At 45.6% G+C, this 24,148-nt stretch overlaps 1 protein-coding gene across 2 annotated transcripts in view; it reads left to right on the top strand.

Moving 5' to 3' along the window:
* Nucleotides 1-24,148, top strand: part of LOC142750154 (potassium channel subfamily T member 2-like) — a 209,248-nt gene that overhangs the window by 67,633 nt on the left and 117,467 nt on the right. Inside the window, exons 1-3 of one of the 2 annotated variants that reach the window (XM_075858997.1) lie at nt 6,509-6,812; nt 23,478-23,557; nt 24,013-24,115. In XM_075858997.1, coding sequence (XP_075715112.1) covers nt 6,754-6,812; nt 23,478-23,557; nt 24,013-24,115 — 242 coding nt within the window. In that variant the 5' untranslated portion in view covers nt 6,509-6,753. Of the gene's footprint in view, nt 1-6,508; nt 6,813-23,477; nt 23,558-24,012; nt 24,116-24,148 lie in introns of those variants that run through there. The other variant, XM_075858995.1, reaches the window with a different exon arrangement.

Raw genomic sequence — 24,148 nt, 5'->3', positions numbered from 1 at the left:
ATACAGGCTGAAGTGGATCTGGCACTGGTTCAAAAATCCAGGACAGGTACTGGCGTCTCCATCATAGCGGTCAGGAAGTGGCAAAGAAAAACGAGGATCAACACTGCCAGGAGGTGTAGTCTGATGAGCAGTACTGCCAGGAGGTGTAGTAGGAGGAACAGCAGCTCGTGCCTCCTGCCAACGTGCAAGAATGTTTAAGGCTTGGAGGAGTTGGTCCTGTCAAGACCGGAGGTCTAGCATATCGCTCGCATCTCTTGTGACGTCATCATGGTCGTGGATCGACCAGCGGGGTCCATGGCCTGAGCGTACTGTCACGTTGGGTTTGTGTACCCACTGGACCGTACCGCCTTGTCGGTATGGCAGCTGACCAACAGGTCGCAGGTCACAGTCTATAGTTCGTATAAGGTACCTGTGGCAGCTCAGACAGACCTCAGGCAGGCTCGGCTGAGACTAGGCAGCGGGTAGACGTCAGAAGTGGAGCAGTAGGACAGGCGTAGATACAGCACAGCACGACTACCGCACAGCACGGTACTTGACCAGGAGATCACGGGATACAGCATACAGGAACAGGAAACACTGGAACTGGAAAACACTAGGAGACCATTTTCTTACACAAACTAGGATATGACAAACAATGCTCAGCCAAGGATCAGAAGGGCAGAGGCCTTCTTATAGTCCAGGAAACCATGTGAGTTGATGATGATGATTGTTTTCATGTGTGCGCGCTGGCCCTTTAAGAGCTGGCACGAGCATGCGCGCGCACCCTACAGGACACAGCGGACTGGAGCGCTGGCATCTCCTAGGAAGGAGATGGGGACCAGCACTCACAGATCCATGGCTGCGGGCGTCGGGAGGTAGGTAAACCGGTAAGTTAACCGGACAGCCCGCGGCCATGGACACTACAGTAATGCTCCCGCGGTCTTCTAGGAGATCGTTAATGACATCTTCCGCGACCTCCTCTATGTTTGTGTTATGGTCTATCTTGATGACATCTTGATTTTTTTCTCCAGATCCAATGACTCATCGGAGACATGTACGTCAAGTTTTGCTGCGGTTAAGGGAGAATCGCCTGTACGCCAAGTTGGAGAAGTGCGTATTTGAGAAAGATGCTCTACCCTTCCTGGGCTACATCATCTCAAATCAAGGTCTCAATATGGATCCTGAAAAGGTAAAGTCCGTCCTGGAATGGACCCACCCTCAAGGCTTGAGGGCCATACAGCGCTTCCTAGGATTCGTCAATTTCTACAGACAGTTCATTCCAAACTTCTCACTGACATCTCCTATCTCTAACTTCACCAAGAAAGGCATGAACGCCAAGGTGTGGACTCCAGAACCAGAGTCCGCATTTAATAGCCTGAAGAGTGCCTTCACGTCAGCCTCTATCCTCCATCATCCAGATGTTTCTCGACAGTTCTCGTTGGAGCTGGACGCCTCCTCTGTGGGTGCTGGTGCACTCTTGTTCCAGAGAGGTTCCAAGGGCAAGTCAATTGTATGTGGCTATTACTCTAAGCTCTTCTCTTCCGCAGAAAGCAACTACTCGATTGGGGATTGGGAGTTACTGGCCATCAAATTGGCTCTGGAGGAGTGGAGACATCTATTAGAGGGAGAAGTTCATTCCATCTTGATATTTACGGACCACAAGAACCTCACTTATCTCCAGACGGCCCAACGACTGAATCCTCATCAGGCCAGATGGTCTCTGTTCTTTGCCCGGTTCTAGTTTGAGCTCCACTACCGTCCGGCCGACAAGAATGTGAGGGCCGATGCCTTGTCCAGGTCATTCGAGACAGAGGACACTATGTAGTCTCCACAGAGTATCATTAACCTATCCTTCATCATCCCTGTCAACCCTCTGCAAGTTAGAGACATTCCCCTGGGGAGGACTTTCTTGCGTCTGGCGGACAGAAGAAGAATCCTCCGCTGGGGACACAGTTCCAAATTGGCAGGTCACACGGGCGCCCGTAAGACCCGAGACCTGATTGCTCGTCAGTTCTGGTGGCACCCGCTGCCCATGGACATCACGGACTTTGTCTTCTCCTGCACGTTATGCGCAGCAAATAAGGTTGCCTACTCCAAAGCGGCGGGTCTGCTCCAACCGTTGCCTGTGCCTGATGCCCCCTGGCAACATATTGCTAAGGACTTTGTCACGGAACTGCCTCTCTCTGCTGGTTGCAGTACGGTATGGGTGGTGGTGGACCGATTCTCCAAAATGGCTCATTTCGTACCACTGACGAGCCTACCGTCTGCTTACCGACTGGCCAATCTCTTTGTCCAACACATCTTCCGTTTGCATGGCTTGCCTCTACATATTTTGTCGGATCGGGGGGTTCAGTTCACCTCTAAGTTTTGGAGAGCCCTCTGCGTACTCCTCGGTGTGAAGTTGGACTTTTCCTCTGCCTACCATCCACAGTCCAATGGTCAAGTCGAGAGAATAAACCAGATCTCCAGGCAGCATGATGACTGGGTGCAGCTGCTTCCTTGGGCTGAGTTCTCCTACAACAACCATACTAGTGAGTCCACCGCTAAGAGTCCATTCTTCATTGTCTATGGCAAACACCCACGTATACCTCTTCCTTTTTCCACTACATCCCAGGTGCCTGCAGCTGACTCTGCATTCAGGGACTTTCTACAGATCTGGCAGCAGACTCGCTCTTCTATTCTGCTGGCCGTCGACCGCATGAAGAAAAAGGCAGACACAAGAAGACGAGAACCTCCCCAGTATCTTCCAGGTTCAAAGGTCTGGCTGTCTTCCAAGAGTATCCAGTTGAGGGTGCCATCTTGCAAGTTTGCCCCCAGGTTCCTTGGACCCATCGAGATTCTGATACAAATAAATCCTGTCTCTTACAAGCTTCGGCTGCCTCCCACCCTCAAGATTCCAAAGTCCTTCCATGTCTCCCTGCTGAAGCCTGTGGTCCTGAACCGCTACTCCAAGACTTCCACTCCTGCAGTGGTTCCCAGCGGTTCATCAGAGACTTTTGAGGTTAAGGAGATCCTGTACACTAAAAAAGTAAGAGGAAGAACCTTTTATTTAGTAAATTGGAAGGGGTTTAGGCCAGAAGAGAGGTCCTGGGAGCCCGAAGAGAATCTCAATGCTCCTACCCTCATTAAGAGGTTTCTCTCTCTCTTTGGTCCCAAGAGGAGGGGGCGTAAGAGGGGGGATATTGTAACGTCTGTGGTCGCTGACCACGAACTCCTTCAATCCAGTCGACGCCCTTCTCTCCTGAGATGTGTGCACATGCGGCCGTCCTACACCACAGTGACCACCAGGGTGCGATCGCGAGCTCAGTCCAGATTTAAGGAGTCAAAGCGCACACAGGTGGGAGATTGAGCTGATTGCTCCCAGAGCACTCTGGGCTATAAGAAGGGCTGTGCCCCTCCCTGCAATGCCTGAGCGTTGTTGTCGTATCCTAGTCTGTCTAAGCAAATGGTCTCTTAGTGTTTCCCAGGTCTCAGTGTTTCCCGTTCCTGCTACCTGTAACCTGTATCCCGTGCTATCCTGGTCAAGTACCGTGTTGAGCTGGAGTCGTGATGTGCTGTATACCACGCCTGTTTTGCTACACCACGCCTGGAGCCCTCCTGCTGCCTAGTCCCAGCCGAGCCTGTCTTGCTACTGACTGAGCTACCACAGGTACACTATACGTACTATAGAACTATAAACTGTGACCTGTGTCCTGTTGGCCTGCTGCCATACCGTCAAGCCGGTACGGCCCAGTGGGTCCACGTACCCAACGTGACATAGATGTTCTCATAGTGGGGAACGTATGAGCGCTTATAGGCGCCGTTCCAGGAGCACACACAGCAGGAGGCGTTCCCGCAGGGGCTGGTCTGGTCACCATTCCTCCTCATCGTCTGTAAGCAGTAGGGACAGTCACCACACGAGGCGTTCACATCGGAGCCGGAGACATAGGCGGAGTAGACGGTTTGACAACTGGGGGCAGGAGAGACAACCACCTGCGCCTACTGCTGCGATTTCCGCAGCTCCTCTGTGGTTTCCACTGCTCTTCTGCAGCCTACCGTGCCGACTATTGATGCACTACCCTCCAAACATCTGACCGGTGAGTTGTCCTGTGTACAAGCTTGAAATAAGGCCACCACTAATGGCTGGGGTGATATTTTGGATGTTTTAAAATGTATGTTGTCTATATTGGAGTGTCCTACCCCCTCAGTGCATCCTCCAGGGGCGTCTACCGCACAGCCTGAGCAGGCCCCGGTTAGTCCGGGTTTGCTGTTTCGAGATTCTTATTTTTGTGGCGTGGCCCCTTTGGGGATGCATTTATCTACGGAAACAAGAGAAAAAGTTGAAAAGTACGAGTTTGTTGATTTGTGGTCACTGTTGTCTCCTGACCAGTTAACTGTTGATAAAGAGAGGAGATTTGAGAAAGCAGGATAAAAGGCCGAAGGTTGCAAAAACTTTTGGGAACTGGATACAAGCTTTCAGCGTTATGTCTAGTATAATTAGTCAAAAACATCCAGCGAAAGCTTTTGAACTGTTTACATATTTAGACACGATTTATTTGGCTTCTAAATTACATGGAGGCACGGCATGGTGGAGATATGACGAGGAATTCAGGCGACATCTGGCACTGCAACCAGAGGTCGGTTGGTCCTCCAAGGCCACTGATGTTTGGATTCAACTTATGTTGTCTCAAAAACCGTATCGCCGCTGCGGGACAGTCTCAGTCCGCGGCAGCGGGTAGGCGCCCTGGAGCGTGCTGGCTCTTTAACGAGGGCCATTGCAGGTTCTTCTCCTCATGTAAATTTAAGCGCGAATGCTCGTCCTGCGGTGGTTCCCGCACAGCCTTGCGCTGCTTTAAGAAATGTAAGATGCCAGCCAGACTCGTGGCTTCCGGAAAAACCAGAGGACCCCGGAGAGCGTACAAAGGATGCGCCTGTAGCTGGACAGGTATCACAGGACAGAAGAGGCCGAAATGATAATTAAACGTTACTTAGAGGGTTTTTATGTACCGATGTTGGTCATTCGGCCGTCGATTTTTCAGCTAACTTAAAATCTATTCGGGATTTCCCCAATGTTGCGCAAGAAAAACGAGATAAAAAGGTTAGTATGGGCCGCGTAGCTGACCCATTTACTCCCCCCTTTGGAGAATCTTCGGATATATCCTTTAGGCGTAGTTCCCAAGAAGGATCCTGGCAAATACAGACTCGCCCATCATTTGTCTTTGCCAGTGGGCGATTCCGTCAATGATTGCATCTCTAAGGAGGAGTCGGTTGTGTCATATGTTTTTTTTGATTGGGCCGTTCAGGTGATATCTAAGGAGCCCTTTTGGCAAAATCCGATATAGAATCCGCCTTCCGACTACTCCCTGTCCATCCTGACTGCTATCATTTGCTGGGTTGTCAATTCGATGGTCTGTATTATGTCGATCTTTGCTTGCCCATGGGTTGCTCAATATCTCGTCGTTACCTCGAGATGTTTAGCACCTTTCTCGAATGGGTGGTGAAATCTGAGACTGGTAATACGGCGTTATTGCATTACCTCGACGATTTCTTATTCGTGGGCTCCAGCAGTTCATCCATATGCGGTTATACGCTAGATTCTTTTCGTTGTTTTATGTCTCTTTTCGGTGCTCCATTGGCTGCAGACAAAACGGAGGCCCCACTACTCGTTTGTCATTCTTAGGTATCATGACTGATACGGAACGAATGTTCCTTAGCTTACCGGAAAATAAGTTAGCTCGTCTCTGGGATTGCATATGCCTATGCCTCAAGGCTCGTAAAGTTATCTCTAGAGAGTTCCAATCCCTTTTGGGCCAATTGGCCTTCGCGTGTCGCATATTTCCGATGGGCAGAGTTTTCTCACGTCATTTATCTTTGGCGACGGCAGGGATTAAAAAACTTCACCATTTCATATGACTGTCATAAGCTGAATGACCACCCCTGTGTAAGCTGCAGTGTCGGCCATATTGGATGTCACTCCCTTTCCCATAACCACATACTTATTTTATTCGTCCCTATATTAGTTTTATTCGTCTCTGGAAAGGCTAGGTGACAACCAATATGGCTGCCATTACAGCTGTTTAATTATGCAGCAATACATAAGCAGATGAGTTATGTACGATTTTAGAAAATCAAGATGACAATCACCCAACTTTCCCAGAAACAGATGTCACGTTGAAATTAGTATTTTTTTTTTTAAAGGGGAATTGCTCTATAATTTTTTGCTCCATTTCATCATGATCTATGCATTTTTGCGTCGATATATGAAAGGCGACATGGTCAGAGCGCACGCCGTCACGAGGCGAGGTTTCCGCGTAGTTCAGATGTTCCACAACTTGTTGACTGTAGATATCACAGCTCACAGCCTGCGCTAGGCCGTCTATTGTCTTATAACGTGATTTTCCACTCTCCCTATATTTAATTTAGAAAAGTAACAGGGCAGGCCTCCCGCGCACAAGCAGGCCCTTATCGCCATGGCAACCCCCCTCCATCCTAAGTGTCCATGCTATGCTCTCAGTCATTCTAACGAGGTGACATCGTTAGGAGGAAAAAAAAACAGAAAAGAAACGGAGGCGATATAAACCTATTACACAATGTGGGAGGGAGTTATACTGGGGACAATTTGCTTACAAGCTGCTAATTTTCTCCTTTCGCTTTTTTCGGCCAACTAATTTAGGATTTTTTTTCTTTTAGACACTTTTATTTTCCAGACGTAGTTTTATTTCAGCACAGATGGGGTTGGAAATAGGACTGAACGAGATCATCGGTCGCTTTAGTAAGGTTATGGATGGGGCTTAAATGGCCGACCTAAAGTTTTTTGGCAGATGCAATGGGGCAGGAGGCACAATGGACTCTGGGTAAGTGGCATATATTTCTGTTTTATCTGTGTATTGCTTTCCAGCTGTTGTGAAACTACAACTCCCAGCATTCTAAGACTGTCAAGGCATGCTGGGAGCTGTAGTTTCACAACGGCTTCACAGCCACAGGTTGGGGACCACTTGTTAAGGCATTTGCGGCCTGTGCCAAAAATGGAGCTTTATATTTACAGGGCACCGCTCACAGTTTTTTTTTTTTTGGGGAGTAATTATTAATGTTATCATATACGGTATACTCTTGAGAGTATTCTGTTGTCACCATTAAAGGTTAAATTCAGAGGCGGTGGTAGTGTACCACGAGGTCAATGCCCACGTGGCAGAACCGCATGCGTTGTACCACAAATTGACGCATTTTTTTTATGTTTAAAGGGCACCTCTCGCATAAGCAATGTTATAATATGTTCTCTTCAGAGTATTTTGGTGTCTCCATCAAACGTGGTGATTGTGTACCGCAAAGTCAATACCCACGCGGCAAAACTGCATGCGTTTTACCACAAATTGCTTTTTTTTAAAAATATATTTAAAGGGCACCTTTCACATAAACAATGTTTTATATACTCTTGAAAGTATTCTGATGTCTCCATTGAGGGTTAGATTTACATGTGGCGGTCGTATGTTGCGAGGTAAAATCGTGCATGTTTTACCATAAATTATCGCGTTTCTTCAATATTTAAAGGACACCTCTCACATGATCTGTTACATTCTCATAAAAGTATTCTAATGTTGCCATATAGGGTTGTGTTTACACATGGCAGTAGTGTGTCATGAGGTGAATACTTGGAGACAAAACCGTGTACGTTACTACAAATTGCAGCGGTTTTGCTATACGGTTATTGGCCGAGCAGTTTTTACAGGTGAATAACAATTTTTTTGACTGCATTTCACCTGTAATAACCGCACAGCTAATAAATTCATTGCAATACCTCAGTAAAACGCGTGTGGTTTAAAGGTGTTGTCCACTACCGGACAAATGATGACCTATCCACCAGATAGGTCATCAGTATATGATCAGTGGGGGTCCGGCACCTGCTCCAGCTGCCTCCGGGTACCGGACGTCCATGCCAGAAGCAGATGGCACCTGTCACGGAATAGCGGCCGAGCTGCTGTACTGCTTCCGGCTCTATACATTGCATAATGTGCAATGACATCTGGTGCCCGCAGTCACCCGGAGCAGCTGAAAGCTGCAGGGTCCAGGTGTCGGACATGCACCAATCATATACTGATGACTTATCCGGTGGATAGGTCATCAGTTGTCCGGTTGTGGAAAACCCCTTTAAGGTAGCTGCTAAATTATATATTCTAGGAAGCAGGGCAGGATCAAGGTCAGTGGAGACGGACCCTCGGCAACTATGTTTGGGGGCCCATTGTTTTTTATTTGGAAGGAGGAAAGTGAAAAGTAATAGTTCCATAATAATGACTAAAGAATATCCCCATACAATGCCAAACAAATGTACCATACAGCGCCCATATAGATAACAATACTGCCATATAGTGCCCACATAATGGTGCCATACAAATAACCGTGTCATAATATCATGTCTGTGTAATGCTGAAATAATAATGGTATAAATTCTCAAAAGATACTACAGCTAGCGCCCTGATTTACGTTTAGGCCGTGGTGGAAACAGGACGGTGGAGGCCCCTAGGGGCGTAGTAATAGAGGGTGCCGAGGTAGCAGTTGCACACATGAGAAGACACCGGTATTATAAATGGCACATGATAGGTGGGGGCTTTGTTATAGATTTTTTTATTGGGGCCCAGGAGCTTCACGTTATACCTCTGGGAGGCACCCAACAGAGCGACAATTGCCCCATTTGCCCATGCTATAATCTGGCCCTGCTAAGAGAGCTAGACAGGATCTGGGCCAGTGTTATGGTGTGGCCAACTGGGGAATTGCTCAGGGCCCCTGTTTGTTAGGGGCCCAATATCAAGTCCCCAGCAGTAAGTCCCTGAGAGCGGAGTGAGATATTCCAGTAGTACTGATATATATATATATATCTCGGCAGCCCACATCTGTTTCCTGTGCTTCTATTTTGTTACAATGTATCAGTGCAGGTAAAATGTATCAGTCTGGAGTCCAGGACGTTTAGCTCGAAGAGTTTCTAGCTACTGATATTGTTTCACTGATGACTCTCTGTATTTTTACAAAATAGAGATTGTTGAATTTATTATCTTGACCGATTGCTTTTCCGGAGAAAACCACTTTTGTGGTGATTTGACGTTTGACATTGAGATAAATGACACAGTTCCAGATACTTGACAGAAATGAATATACTGTGTGCAGACGAGATGTCAGACACCATTGATTTTATAGTATTTGGGATAAATCGCTGTCATGAGCAACAGCAAGGATAATCGCTGCCATGTCAGACGTCGGGGAACTGGAGACATTGGGAAATGGCATCAGTACGAGGCTGTGAGATTCTGGATTTCCCTTTCAGACCTCATTTATATCAATGGATAAAAAAAACCTAGTCCCGCTCACACAGCTGCAGTTTGCATGTACTTGTGAAAGTATTTAACCCCCAAAGCATTGTATTAGATATTTGTGCTACTTCTGTGCTCACAGAGGATTATGTACGCTAATACACTGTAACAAAGCCTCAGCTGTGTGCAGGACTAGATCAGGGTAGCCCCAGGATGTTAACCAAATCTCCTGAAACAAATGAATAACTTTGCATGGGTTTTGATTCTCTGGATGTTAGCAAGAGTGTTTCCATTCACTGACAGCAAACAGCTATTGAAAATGGTAAAGAATTGATACACAAAGTATATTAGAAAACTGCAGAACTCTTGACTTGACTTTTCGCTGTCAAACAGCTCCTCTGCAGACAAGAAACTATTAGAGATTAATGAGGAAAAGAAAAAATGGAGCTGCTGTCAGCTGAGAACTGCTCCTTTCCCTCACAGCAGAAAAGTGACTGTCATCTGGCACTCCCTACAGATGTCTCCTAGTCTTGTTTGATGCCAATTCCAGATTTTCCGTGACTTCTTCAACCACTACCCCTTTAATAAGGCTCTGGGGGTCCTCCGATTTTCACTTTTTGGGGTGTCCATTAGGCATGGCAGAACAGTGACCATGTAAAAGCTGGGTGACAACCAATATGGCCGCCATTACGGCTCCCACAGGTGTTGTTTTACTAGATAACTAGAATTGCAGTTCAGGACTCTTGGAAAGCTGGGTTAGACCCCTTGACAGAGCTTATAAGTGGCCATTATTAGTTGTCACTCCGCTTTCCTAGAAACAGAATTAAAAAAATACTGAATAGAATTTACTTTTCTTGCTTCTATTTTGTGTTTTGCGGCTGCACGCTTCGCAGGACGCTCGTTTTACTGTCATCCATGTAAATGTATTTTTCCGTCTCTTTTCCCCCTTCCACCCTCTCGCTATTTATGGATAGATAACTTCCATTTTCCTCCGCGCCAGCTTCCCCCTCATGCATTTAATTTTCTCCGCCGTCCGTCGCCCGCTCTTTGGGCTGATAAACTGTATTTTCATTTCCCTGTCAAGCGTGAAATCGCAGCGTAACCTGCCAGAGAGAACAGATTGTAGAATTCATTTTCAGGACGCACTTGAGCTCGCTCTTAAGAGTAAGCGCTCAGGTAATAAAGGGGCTCTGGCCCCCTGCCCTGATGAGGCGGATGTTTTGATGGCACTCGTATGTATAATGGCCGCCTGCTGCTTTCAGAACCAAGACGTCATTCCCTCTAACATTAGGAAAATCTGGATTAGGTACAACCCCCCCCCCCCCACTTCACCTCACAAAATAAACTATAGATTCACCACAACCCTTTTTTATTGACCCCAAAGTTCCCAAGGATAAGCGACAAATACCCCCATCAACAATGTGTATTTACCACCACAAGTCAAAAGATGTCTATCTGGACAAGCCCTTTTAATATGGATGTCAGAAAGGGGGGACTCTTGCATATTAGGGACCATGAGCAACACGGTAGCAGGAAGGAAGTCATTGCTTATTGTTACTGGCAATGATGGGGGTACTCTGGCTAATACTCATAAAGGCCACTGTGACTGGAACTGATGGGGGCATTGCGATTGGTACTCATAGGGTCACTGTGACTGGTACTGATGGGGGCACTGAGGCTGGTAATCATGGGGCAGAGTGACTGGCTCTGATGGGGTCACCGGGGGTAGTAACAAAAAACGCAGCACTCCAAATAATAACGTTGAATGTGAGTTTATTTACCCCACAGACCTGGGGGTAGACGTACTACTCGTGGGGGTCTTTATTGCTTGCACTGAAGGAGGCACTGATAGTTGGTACTTATGGGGTAAAGCCGACACTGATGAGGCACTATTATGCTGGTTTTTTGTTTGGGGGGGCACTATGGCTGGCACTAATTAGCATGGTATTAGTAAGGAGATAATTTGGCATGACACTAAAGTGGGACATTGCTATGTGAACCCTGCTACCAGCACCGTTATTGGGGCACTGTGGCTAGCACTCTTATGGGGACAACCACTAACATTCTTATGGGTGCACTGTTATGGAGGTACTTTGCCACCCAAAACCGTACATGTAGCGTGTAACAGGATTTCTAAAAATGTCTTTTTGGTATCTTGATACTGAGGGGTATCTGGTCTCTGTTGCTATCAGGGAGGTAGTGTGAGTCACCACCTTTCCACTGAAACAAATGGGAATGTAGATTTTCCGCTTGCACTGATGGTGACCCCCTCATTCCCATCCTCCGTTAGGGGTCTTAGCTACCCGGTGAGCAGCCCCGTTAACTTTATTGTTGTCACATGCACATTGAATAAACCATACTGGGCAATCTAATGTGGCATCAGGTACTGGCTGGACCTGCATAGCTACATCTCTATAGTTATCCTAGAGAACCGTATACAATGATATAATTTGCGCTGGTAGTATGCGCCATTTTTTCCGGTAAATGTATGCCATGTTATGGAGCATGACGTTGCTGTTCCCGTAAATATGCATCTAATAATACGGTCACGCTGGATGACTGCATCTTCTGCTGCTTCTACTGAAATCTGTGCTGCGTTTCGACCTCCCCTGGCAGTGCAGAGGTTAATGCAGACAATAGCGCGTGCAGCTGGGGGAAATTATCTGAGAAGCTTCACTGTCTGACTCGAGGTTCTTGTGATGAAGACTGCGGCTCCAGAACAACAGTTACTCCGCCATGGCGGGGCAGCAGCTGGCGTCTTATGTAATTGACACCAGGAAAGGTGGTTTCCTGCTGAGAGGAACATTGGGCAGCGTGTTCTGATGCCACCTGAGACCAATGTAACAAGCCAAGTGACAGCGCTAATTAGACCGAGATTTTGATTACACTGAGGCCGGGGATGTCCGCTGTCTACACGGGAAATGTATCAACAGTGTCATCATTTTCTCCTTTTCTAGGAAAGATGGGTGCCTACCATTATGGCCGCCATCAAAAGCACCCAAACGCCTATCTTATACAGACCCCCACATGGCAAATCTGTCTAGTTATGCAGTGATACCCTTTATAGCTATGTTTTCTATGATTTGCCCTTGAGCGCTTATTCAGACAAACGTATTAATAGTCCGTGTGACCGCGTTTTTTTTTTACGGCTGCATGTATTTCTATGGGGTTGTTCACACGGCTGTTGTTTTTAATGAACCGTGTGAAGAGTCCATGGAAAAATAGGACATGTCCCATTTTTGTCCGTTTTCACGGATCCCTCAATAGACTCAAGTCTATGAGGTATCCAAGAAAACTGTTTCCGCACGGGTGCGAATCGGACGTGAAAAACTACAGTTTTTCACGTTTGATTATACACTTTCTCATTTGACTATAGCTTAAGGCCCCATGCACACGACCGTATATTTCATCCGTAATTACGGACCCATTCATTTCTATTATCCACGGACACCTTTCAGTATTTTTACAGATGGGTATCCGTGCTGAAAAAATGATACAACCTGTCCTATTCTTGTCAGTAATTACGGCAAGGACTCTCCCATAGAAGCCTATGGGCACTTCCATAAATTCGGACAGCTAGGGATGTGCATCCGGAAACCATCCATATTCACGGAAGCGTTGCTATGCAACGTGTTGGTGACACCATTTGCAGCCTCCCTTTTTTTACGGATCCCTATATATGGATGATTTAAGGATGACTACGGATCCGTATTTATGGACATTATTTGCGGATAGATGAAAATACGGTTGTGTGCATGGGGCCTGAGGCTCCATGCACACGACCGTGCCTGTAATTGCGACCTGTATTTACGGGCGCGGACAGCCATCCGTACTTACGGGCCGTGCCCCCATTATAAAGTATTGGAGCACGGTCCGTAAAATTAAAAAATAGGACCTGTCCTATTTTTTTCAGCAAGTTTCTACGGCATGGACACCTTCTCGTAAATATACGGGAAGGTGTCCGTCGGCCATAGAAACTAATGGCCCCATATGTACGGGCGATTTTACGGTCGTGTGCATGGGGCCTAAAACTGTAGAAAAACTGTCTGTTAAAGCTACTACGTGTAAGGTCACTGAGTTCTTCAGTACAGACCATACCACTACCAATGTCTGGCTATGGAGATTGCATGGCTGTGTGCATGATTTTTATGCACCAGTTTGCAGTGGGTGTGACTGAATCATCTGAACTTGAAATCTAGTAGAGGTGTCCATATATTTTTGGCCATATAGTATAGCTGGTAGAATGTAGTGAGACAAGATAGTCACTCGGTCATTGTTCGTTTTGGACAATCCCTACTTGTTAGAAGGGTCCCTTGACAATAAGCTTTTCCTCTGACCCCTAGTGATCAGCTGTTATTTTTGGGAAACCTGGCAGTAAGTGTTCAATTTCCCTGCAGCACCTCCACAGGGGAAATTAAGTATTGCACCATGTCCATTCATATCAATGCTGTGAGCTGTGTGTGTGTGTGTGTGTGTGTGTGTGTATAGCTCTGCAGCCATCAGTCATTTGCCCCCTAAACAAATTCAATATTCCACATAAAGTAAAGGTTTCTTAATAATTACATCTATCATCTATGAATGAAATATAAATGACAAAGCACAACTAAGACTAAACACAATGACATAAAATCCTGAGGTCTTTGCGTTGCTTTATTTTCATCTTTGGTCAAACCAGTGGATCTGTAATTATTTTTTGTTTTTTGTGACACAAAATATAATATTCCAAAAAATAAAGTATTTGAAGCGTCACAAATTCCGATATCCGGAGCGGTGACACGCTGTAAAATCAGACAAACCCAGTCTGACGTAATGTAATCCTCAGAAAAAGCATGGTTGAACAGCAGCACACGTCCCCCAAATTTCAATCAATATGCTCTTTTATTGGTCAAACATCAGGTAAAAAATGGCAACGTTTCGACCCGTGACAAGTGGAGGGTCTTTCTCAAGCCTTTCTAGAGGCTTGAGAAGGACCCTCCACTTGTCACGGGTCGAAACGTTGCCATTTTTTACAAAATATAATATTGTCACAGAATATAATTTTGTGATACAGAATACAATTTTGTTTTTAGTTTCGTGACTCAGATTCATCAGACTACTATATTGTGACTTCTAATGTCACAGTATTATATTTTGTGACAGTTTTGCTCTCACGTCATTCATGTATTTTGTGTTTACATGATTGATTTTTGACTACAAAATTGTACAACATACAAATTGCACCCCATATAACGCAACTGGTTGTCACAGATGGAAATTTTTTCCATCAGGTTTTTTTCTTGTCACGGATTAAACACGTTGTTCGTCATGTTTACCCAGCTATTGGATGAATAAATCCCTAAAGAATATTTGGTATGTGGCCCTTTAATGACCATCGTTACAATGGTCGGATTGGGGGTAATTGTCGCTATATACAGCTTTATGAAATCCTGCAAATACCTATTGACTGTATAGCAACCACTCACAAATGTCACATTCAATACGAGTAATGTAATGTTCTGTGCATTCGATTCTGCAATTTCACAAGAACAGGAAAGTGTAGGAATAACATTGAGTATCGGTGTTTGGGAAATTGCTTGTTCGCGCTATGACTGTAGGTAATCCAGAGAAACAATCAACTATTAACTGTGTTCAATCCATTTAACAGTTTAACAAGTTAAACATAAACATCTGATTGGTCGGAATACGGCCGTCAATAATCCGTGAAGATAAGAGAGATGGTATTAATTGAGTAGATAACTGATAGAAGGGGTAAATAGATGGAGAAAAATGTGAAATAAAATTACTGCGCCCTGGTCAACCACTCATAAAGACCCTCTTAAAGGGTACCAACCCAATCTGAGAGTCAGAGCTAGGGGTTTAGCACAGGGGGGCAAAACATATCTGAGTGGTCCCCAACCCAGTGGGGCCCCCTTAATGCATGTTTACAACTGAAGAGGCGCATTCTAATTATATACCAGACGTGATCCCTGTATATAACCCCCATCATCCCTGAATATACCAGCCGTCATCCCTGTGTATAACCCCATCATCCCTGAATATACCAGCCATCCTCCCTGGGTATAACCCTCATCATGCCTGTATAAACCAGCCATCATCCCTGTATGTAACCTCTGGCATCTCTGTATATACCAGCCTGGCTAGTATATACAGGTAAGATGGGGGTTATAAGGGGATGATGGCTGGTATACACAGGGATGATGGGGGTTAATGAAGTGATGATGGCTGGACTACCCATCATCCCTGTATATAACAACCATGATCCCTGTATATAACAACCATGGTCCCTGTATATAACAACCATCATCCGTGTATATACCAGCCAGGCTACCCCTGCCACATAGCTTTGTACGACATAAAACTACTGCTCCCAGCATGACCCGAACAATGGTAAGGATATGCTGGGAGTTGCTGTTTCACAAAAAAAAAAATCATACCACCCATCAACTCGCTGCAGATCATACAATGACTGCAGTACTGATCAGATGCAGAATAAACATTTACATTAAGTCACTCACCGGTGACGTAATTTTCAGATTCTAGTTGTTCGTTTTTCTCTTTTCTCCTCCATCCGGTCCAGAACTCTATGATGACTTCTCCCGACCACAGCCCATTTCTGTCAGTTTGCCGCTCAGATGTCTTAAGCTTCTCACTTTTCTAAAATTTCTGCACCTATAAACGAAGATGAAATTCTCAATGCCCCTAAATATAATAGCGCCATACACTGTGTCCCTGATTATAATAGTACCATACACTATGTCCCTGATTATAATAGCACCATACACTGTGTCCCTGATTATAATAGCACCATACACTGTGTCCCTGATTATTATAGCACCATACACTGTGTCCCACACACACACACACCGTGCTCCCTGTAGATAGTGCCGCCCATAGATCCCCCGGTAGATAGTACCCACATACAGCCCCCTATAGATAGTGCTCCATATATAGCCCCCTGTGGACAGCGCTCTAAATATAGCCCCCTATATATAGTGTCCCACATATCGCCTCCCGTATAGATTGTGCCCCTCATATAGCTCCCCCTGCAGATAATGCCACTCACAAAAATTAAAACTTTACATACTCACCTTGATCCCATTCCCCGTGCCGCCCTGTGTCAATGCAGGCCTGCTCTCTTCTGAGCAGGTCTGCTGGGGCTGAGCGACGCTTGCGTCATTGAAGGGCGCTGATTCGCAGGACAGAATGACTTGCCCTGTCAATCAGCGCCTTTCAACAACAGAAGCGGGGCGATGACGTCATTGCGCTGCTAGCTTCGTTGAAAGGCGCTGATTGGCAGGGCAAAATGACTTGCCCCGCCAATCAGCGCCTTTCAACAACACAAGCACTAGCGTTGTTGAAAGGCGCTGATTGGCGGGGCAAGTAATTCTGCCCTGCCAATCAGCGTCATGGTTAGGTGCTGAATGGTCTGACACGGAACGTGCCCGGCAATTCAGCACTTATGCATGTAATTGTATCTGCGTCCTATAGACGCAGGTACAATTAGTGCAGGAGGGGGGGCAGCGGCTGGTTTCAGTTGCACCACCGCCCCCTCAGACAGGTAGCAGGCCACCCTGTGTGGCGTTGCCATGGCAGTGGCAGCGGGAGCGGCGGTCATGGCTGGGGCGGTCACGGTGGGCCCCACCATCTCAGTGGTTCCGGGGCCAATGCCCCACGCTAGCTACACTACTGCTGAGAGTCCATCTCTAGATCATACATGAATGTGTGGCTCCAGAGGCCAAAGCGTATTCTGAATTTTGCAAGTAAGAGTTAAATAACTAGGCACGTCTAAAGCTATCCAAAGACCTAAGATAATTAATTAAGATGTCTTATTCCCTAATTACCAAGTTAATTCTCAGAGAGAACTGATGAGCAGCTAGCAAAGTGTTCTAAAGCCACATAATAGAAAAAACAACAAAAAACTATCTGAATATTTTTTTTCAGATGTGGTAGACACTGTTATTATAGTACCATGAGAGACTCTGTTATGGGTCACTTGCTTTCACAGACAAAGCTTCACAAAAGACTTGCAAAGAATTCAAGAAACACGACAGGCAAATTATACTTTGTTTTATGCCTATGGAACTGGACAGAAAAAATGTAACCTAGCTGATTAATTTTTTTCACCTGTGACATCAGAAATGGTAGACACTGTTCTGAGGGCACTATGAAAGACTCTGTTATGGGTCACTTGCTTTCACAGACAAAGCTTCACAAAATTAATTAAGACTTGTAAAGAATTCAAGAAACATGACAGGCAAATTATACATTGTGTTAGGTCTATGGAACTGGACAGGAAAAATGTAACCTATCTGATGATTTTTTTTCACCTATGACATCAGATGTCGGACAAGGCTATACCACTTTATAATGACTTGTGTGTTTAGACTGCTCTCTACAGGCGGACGACGACAGTATGTACATAGCTTATGTACATGTTCCAGGTACCTCATCTTTACAAATTTCTTATCCACTCCTGCAACAACAGTCCCCAAGATCAGCACTCCACACAGAACATACATTAGTATCAGCACTAGACAACATTAGTTATTTAAAACTCATTTATCAATCCCACAAGAACCACTTTAAAGTTTGGTAAATTTAAGCCATTCATCAGAAGATTTCTATAATCCAGGTGGGAAATTATGTGTGTATGCACAATCATTTTAATGCTGTTATTATTGATGTTAAAGAGGATGCTATTATCAGGGCCGACATCAGGAATTTCAGGGCCCCCTACAGCTAAATTTTCTGGGCCCCCCTACCGTGGCACCGCCTGTTAACGGTACTCCGTCCAGCACTATATCATGGTACCCAGGGCCGCCATCAGGGGGGGTATTAGGGTTACTGATGTGAGAGGCCCGGCAAAACCTAATTGAAAGGGGGGCCCGGCAAACTGCCGCGACTTGCCTTTGGTAGAAAAAAAACAGGCCTCTGCAATGGGGCCCGTTTTTTTCACCAAAAGAATGTCGTGAGCTGCGGGCCCCCCTTTCATTTAGGTTTGGCGTTGCACGGATGTATTACACGTTCGTCTGAATAAGCCCTAACAATAAGGCCCAGTTCACAGAGTTTTGGGCCTTGATATTGACTCGGACACTGCGTCAGAATCAGCACCAAACAACTTCCAAAACCGCCTCCCATTGATTTAATCTGAAATCAATGGGAGCCAGTCGCGGAAAAAAGAAAAAGAAGCACGTCCTTTCTTGCCGCGGTTCCGCCTCTGACCTCCCATCGAAATCAATGGGAGGCAGAAAATGCATTTTTCGCTGTGTTTTTTGTCTTCTGTCCTCAATCGTCGCAGGCAAAAAACGCAGCAAAAAAACGCGGCAAGATAGTGTGGGCAGGTCAAAATCTGCCTCAAAATTCTTTAAGGAATTTTGAGGCAGATTTTTTTTCTGCCTGCAAAATACTCTGTGTAAACAGGGCCATACATAATCAGCACTTTGAGACATTTTACTCACTGTGTCAGAAGAACTGCTCCCACTCCAGTCCTCGTCAGGCGATGTCTTCGGTCCAGATGTCGTCCTTCACCTCCAGGCTCCAGAAAATTGATCGACGAACTCCTGCCGCCGCGCAACAACTGGACTCCTCCCCCTCTCCTTACGTAACTACGCTCTTGAGGGAGGCGGAGGTGGAGAAGGAGGAGGAGGCGGAGAAGAAGGAGGAGGCGGAGGCGGGCCAGCAGGTAAGTAGTCTGTGCGCCGGGGATGTTCTTGTGGTGCGGGCACGAGCAGGTTGCGCGCCGGCACGCCCGGTCGTTCGGGCGCGTGCCTGTGGACCTTCGTGCGCGCACGCTTGTGCGGTCGAGCGCGCCCGCTTGTGCGGTCGAGCGCGCGCGTTTGCGGTCCAGCGCGCGCGCGCAAGCGGGCGGTGTTTTACGAGAGGGGGGCCCGCAGCTCACGACATTGTTTTGGTGAAAAGAACAGGCCCCATTGCAGGGGCCTGTTTTTTTCTACCAAAGGCAAGTCGCGGCAGTTGCCGAGCCCCCCTTTCAATTAAGTTTGGCCGGGCCCCCTACAGTAGTACCCCTAATACCCCCCTGATGGCGGCCCCGGCTATTATTATTTAAATTCGCAACCAGATGACCCCTGTCTACTTATACAGTCCCCCTGCCGAGTGTGAGGGGGTTGCACTAAGTATTGCAAGACTTATCTAAATCAGCAGGGTATAGTTTTCCTGGTCTCCGTTGCACACAGATTAGTGAGCTACATCCCAGCCATCCCCTCATCTTCCAAGCTTATTGCTTCACATGCACTAGCACTGGAGGGGGGCGATAATGGGGAAATACAGAGCTTTTTCTCATATCGTTTAGATTGTAATATGGGACACAACATGATAAAAATAGAGGAGGATATTATGAAATTGTCGCTAGCAGAAATGAGCGAGTTTCCATAATTTGTTTTTCGAGTCCGATTCGATCAAATCGTCAGTCCGATTCAATTTGGTCTGAATAAATTTGCTCTTCTGTAGTTGCTGTTTTTTTTTTTTAATATGGCCTCAACACACCAAATTGGGGGATTGATGTAAGTTTTAGCTACATAAAGGGATCAGGTCTGGGCTTGTTAGTAGAAGGTCGGAACAGTAACGCTTTGTCTTGAACACGCTGACTTTAAAATTTAAGAAAATATTAACTCTGGAGTGTGGCGAGGGGACCGCTTGTGCTCTGTCGTACACTTAAATGTTAATTTATGAAACATGGAGTAGACTTTGATATCATTACCCTAGAGATACTTTAGTATACCAAAATGGCTCATTATATGTCCCAAAGGAGAAGCATAAAATGAAGGGGCAAATGCAGATCTTGTGGAGGAAATGTAGACTTTGCAAAAAAGATGCATAGGAACCTTTATGTGAGGCAGGGTGATAATAGCATGGTCAGACTCGCCCATCAGGGTACCAGAGGAGCCTTCGGTCGGCCCAGGCTATTACACAGTAATGGGCCGCAAAGGTCCAGAATGCGCCAACCCCGTTTGGCATTGACTTTGGAGTCACTCACTTGCCACTAGGATCTTCTGTTTTTCTTGTGGGATGATTCACAAATAACCTATTAGACCTTATTGATGATATGTCATGTGTGTACAATGATAACAAGATTATAGGTGACCCTCATAATGATTTCCTCTAGTGGGCCGAAAGAATTCCAGTCCGTCACAGGATAACTGAATTTATTTTATGTCTATATCGCTGGCCAGTTGAATGCTCACCAGTCCCAGCCAGATAGTTCCACATTCCTCCACTTACCAACCCCATGCATGCGTAAGATGGTGCATGCCGGATCTACATTAATTAAGACTGTGGAATAATTGACCTAATTTACTAGGGATGTGCATTATGAACATTTGCCTTATATACATCATTCACCTGAATCACTCCTAAGTGGGAGCCGTCTGCGTAATTGAGGCACGAAAAAACGGAAAATGGGCACCAGGGAGAGAACAGCGTTTGCCCCAGGTGCTAAGTTGGGGGCCAACTTGGCCAGGGTATTTAAATCCATGGATAGGGAGGGTAGAGAAGTAAATCTCTGTACCAGGTGAGAGAAGGGCAAGCTACAACACTAATTCACAGAATATGGGTCCCGTAAAAGGCATTTTTACTCTGCTGATGGCCGCAGGTACTTTTTTTTTTTTTTTTTCTACTACTCTCATCTATTTCCCAAATTTCTCCCACTCAGAAATAATTGTATGTCGTTGAATTCCTCATATTATAACTCTATTCTGTAATACACAAGGGGAAGTGTCTCAGAAGGTTGAGGTTTACTTTAAGGGTATAGGAGAAGGACCTGGTATAGAAAAGGGACCTGGCATAGTCTGTGCCAACCCTGTTAAGACACAGACAGTCTACATTGCAAATCAAGAGATCTAGTTAACTATAGCATATTGGGTGAGAATAAAAAAGGGGCATTAAGAAGGGTCAACTGCATTGAGGGCTTTGGATAGATCTTGAAGTAGTAGCAAAGACGAATGATCGCTAATGGATTTAGCAGCCAAAGAATGAGGATTCGCTATAATTCAAAAAATAATTTCCTATTAGAACAGGCTATGTAGAGAATTGTGGCAAGATGGAGGATTATGCAAGTACAATATGTAGCAATAATTCAAAGAGATTTATTGTGAAGTAGGGTTATTTAAAGGAGATGAAGGACGTTCAGATGATGCCTCTAAGCTGGCGGCAATCAATGCCCGCTGAATAAAAAGGCTTAAAAGGCCGTAAGATATGATTTCTGCAGAGAAGAGCCGTATAAATTGAGCATGTAAGAAAATGCGAACAAAAGGCTGGTGAGATGGAGGATGAAGAAGAAGTAGTCACTTTCAGCCCCACACGTGGGTTGATCACCCTCCAGCTGTACCCATTTGGGAATTACAGGACTAAGTTTGTTAAGTCTGTAGTACCAAAATGAGAGGTGCAATTTGTAACGCTTTCTTCTCTTCAGTTTATGATAAAGTCAGCTCTATGAGCTTTACACATCTGATTGGAAAGTCTACTTCAGCATGTCTTTTGGTACTCATCTAGCCGGTACTCGATGTAGTGAGAAAAGGTAAAATTGGCAGTGAGGCAGGGACTGCTATGGGGGCAATCAACACCCCTTGATGTCACAGTAGAGATCACTGTAGTGATCTGAAGGGCTGTATGCAGAGCCGGATTTTCACGCCCAAGGGAAAAATATTCGGTTGGGGCCAACATCCAGAACCCCACCTAACCCCTTTTCGTAGCCACATTTAGGAGAAATGGCCGCATGTGTAGGTGCCCTCTCCACTGAAGTCTATGGGAGTTATAGATACACGCATGTGTCTTGGCTGGATAGGATCACCAAAGGGTGGATGGTCAAGGTCATCAAGTTGGTGGACACCCCAGGACGCATGCCTCATTTACCCTCCCTATTATCCAGCACTGGCTGTACGGGAATTAATGGAATCAAATCTTTCTGACAAGCTGAAGGAGTTTTTCTGAAATGGTGAGACCTCTGAAAACAAGATCACTTATTGTCATTGTTGAGACATCACCAGGGTTGTCAACCGTCCATAAATTTATGGACAGTCGGCAAAAACCCGGTGTTTTTTTCTGCCATCCATAGCGCCTGGCAGAAAACACTTCTGGGAATTCTTCCATTCCCTCTGATAATTTGCACTGTGCATGCGGCACAATTTACATGTGCAGCCGTTGTACAAACTATAAAACTATAAGGGAAGCGGGCCCATGGTAGCCTGCAGCTGGAGTGGACTTGTAGCTGGAGAGGAGTGTATGACAGTCTATGATGTAGGCGACCTTAGTCAGAGACAGACTGTCATTCGGTCGGTGCCGGGACCGATGAGTCATCTGATCCTGACCTCAGTGACGTCATGAATGAGGGTTAAATACACAGATTATGGGGGTTATATACAGGGTTGAGTGGGTGATATACGGCGATGATGGGTGTTATATATGGGAAGTCCTTGTATATAACCCCATCATCCCTGTATATAACTCCAATCATCCCTGTATATAACACCTATCATTCCTGTATATACAAGACAGCCATCATCCCTGTATATAACTCCCATCATTCCTGTATATAACCTTGGTTATCCTTGTATATAACGCCCATCATCTCTGTATACAGGGTTAATGGGGGTAATACACAGGGACGATGGGGGCTATATACAGGAAGAATGGGGGTTATATACAGGGATGATGATTATTATATACAGGGATGATGGTTGGTATATACAGGGATGATGCCGGTTATATAGAGGAATGATGGGGGTTATATACAGGGATGATGGCGGTTATATACAAGGATGATGGCTGGTTATATAGAGGGATGATGGTTATATACAGGGATGATGGAGGTTATATACAGGGATGATGTAGGTTATATACAGGGATCATGGGGTGATATAGAGGGATGATGGGGTTATATACAAGGATGATAGGGTACATCAGGTTTATTGCTAGCTCTTGATTTTGTAATGTGTCTGCAAAAATTTTGATCCATGATTTTTAGCTCAATTGTCCAGAAATTACATAAGTGGAGGTTGGCAACCCTGGATATCACCTTTCTATAGCCATTGTATGATGGGACTATTGGGCTATTCGAGGTGGATTAATCTTTCCCTTGAGTGTTAATAAACAGGAATGGCTTGTAACTGGTATGTGACTATTCTGAGAGGATCTTGCATTTGATATCATGTACTGACATAACATGTGACATTCTCTCTTTTCATTTTTTTTTTCATCTATTTTTAGGGTCCAAGTAGAATTTTATGTGAATGAGAACTCCTTCAAGGAACGTCTGAAACTGTTCTTTATTAAAAATCAGAGATCAAGTAAGTATTTAATACATGGAATGTAACATGGAGCCTGCTCCCCCCACCACAGGGTGACAGGAGGGAGGAGCTATGTGACATGGATCCTGCTCCTCCCACCACAGGGTGACCGACAGAAAGGAGGAGCTATCTGACATGTAGCCTGAGTCTCCCACCACAGGGTGACAAACAGGGGGGGAGGAGCTATGTGACATGTAGTCTGCTCCTCCCACCATTAAGTGACACAGACATTAGGGAGGAGCTATGTAGCATGTAGTCTGCTCCTCCCACTATATGGTGACACAGACAGGAGGGAGGAGCTATGTAACATGTAGTCTGCTCCTCCCACTATAGGGTGACAGACAGGTGGGAGGAGCCATATGAAATGGAGTTTGTTCTTCCATATTAGAATTACATTTTTCACTTCACACTCTATACTGTTCTTATTTTGCATACTTGGACTTTGTGTTTTCCAGGTTTAAGGGTCAGATTGTTTAATTTCTCTCTAAAGTTGCTGAGTTGCCTTCTGTACATTATACGAGTATTACTGGATGATCCAAGAGAAGGCAAAGGAAACTGGTGAGTATACATGAACATGTTTAGTTCATCTCT

Source organism: Rhinoderma darwinii, chromosome 3, assembly GCF_050947455.1.
Source record: "Rhinoderma darwinii isolate aRhiDar2 chromosome 3, aRhiDar2.hap1, whole genome shotgun sequence".
NCBI classification, from domain to species: domain Eukaryota; kingdom Metazoa; phylum Chordata; class Amphibia; order Anura; family Rhinodermatidae; genus Rhinoderma; species Rhinoderma darwinii.
The sequence above is the reverse complement of the archived record's forward strand: the minus strand, read 5'-3'. Positions and strand labels throughout refer to the sequence as shown.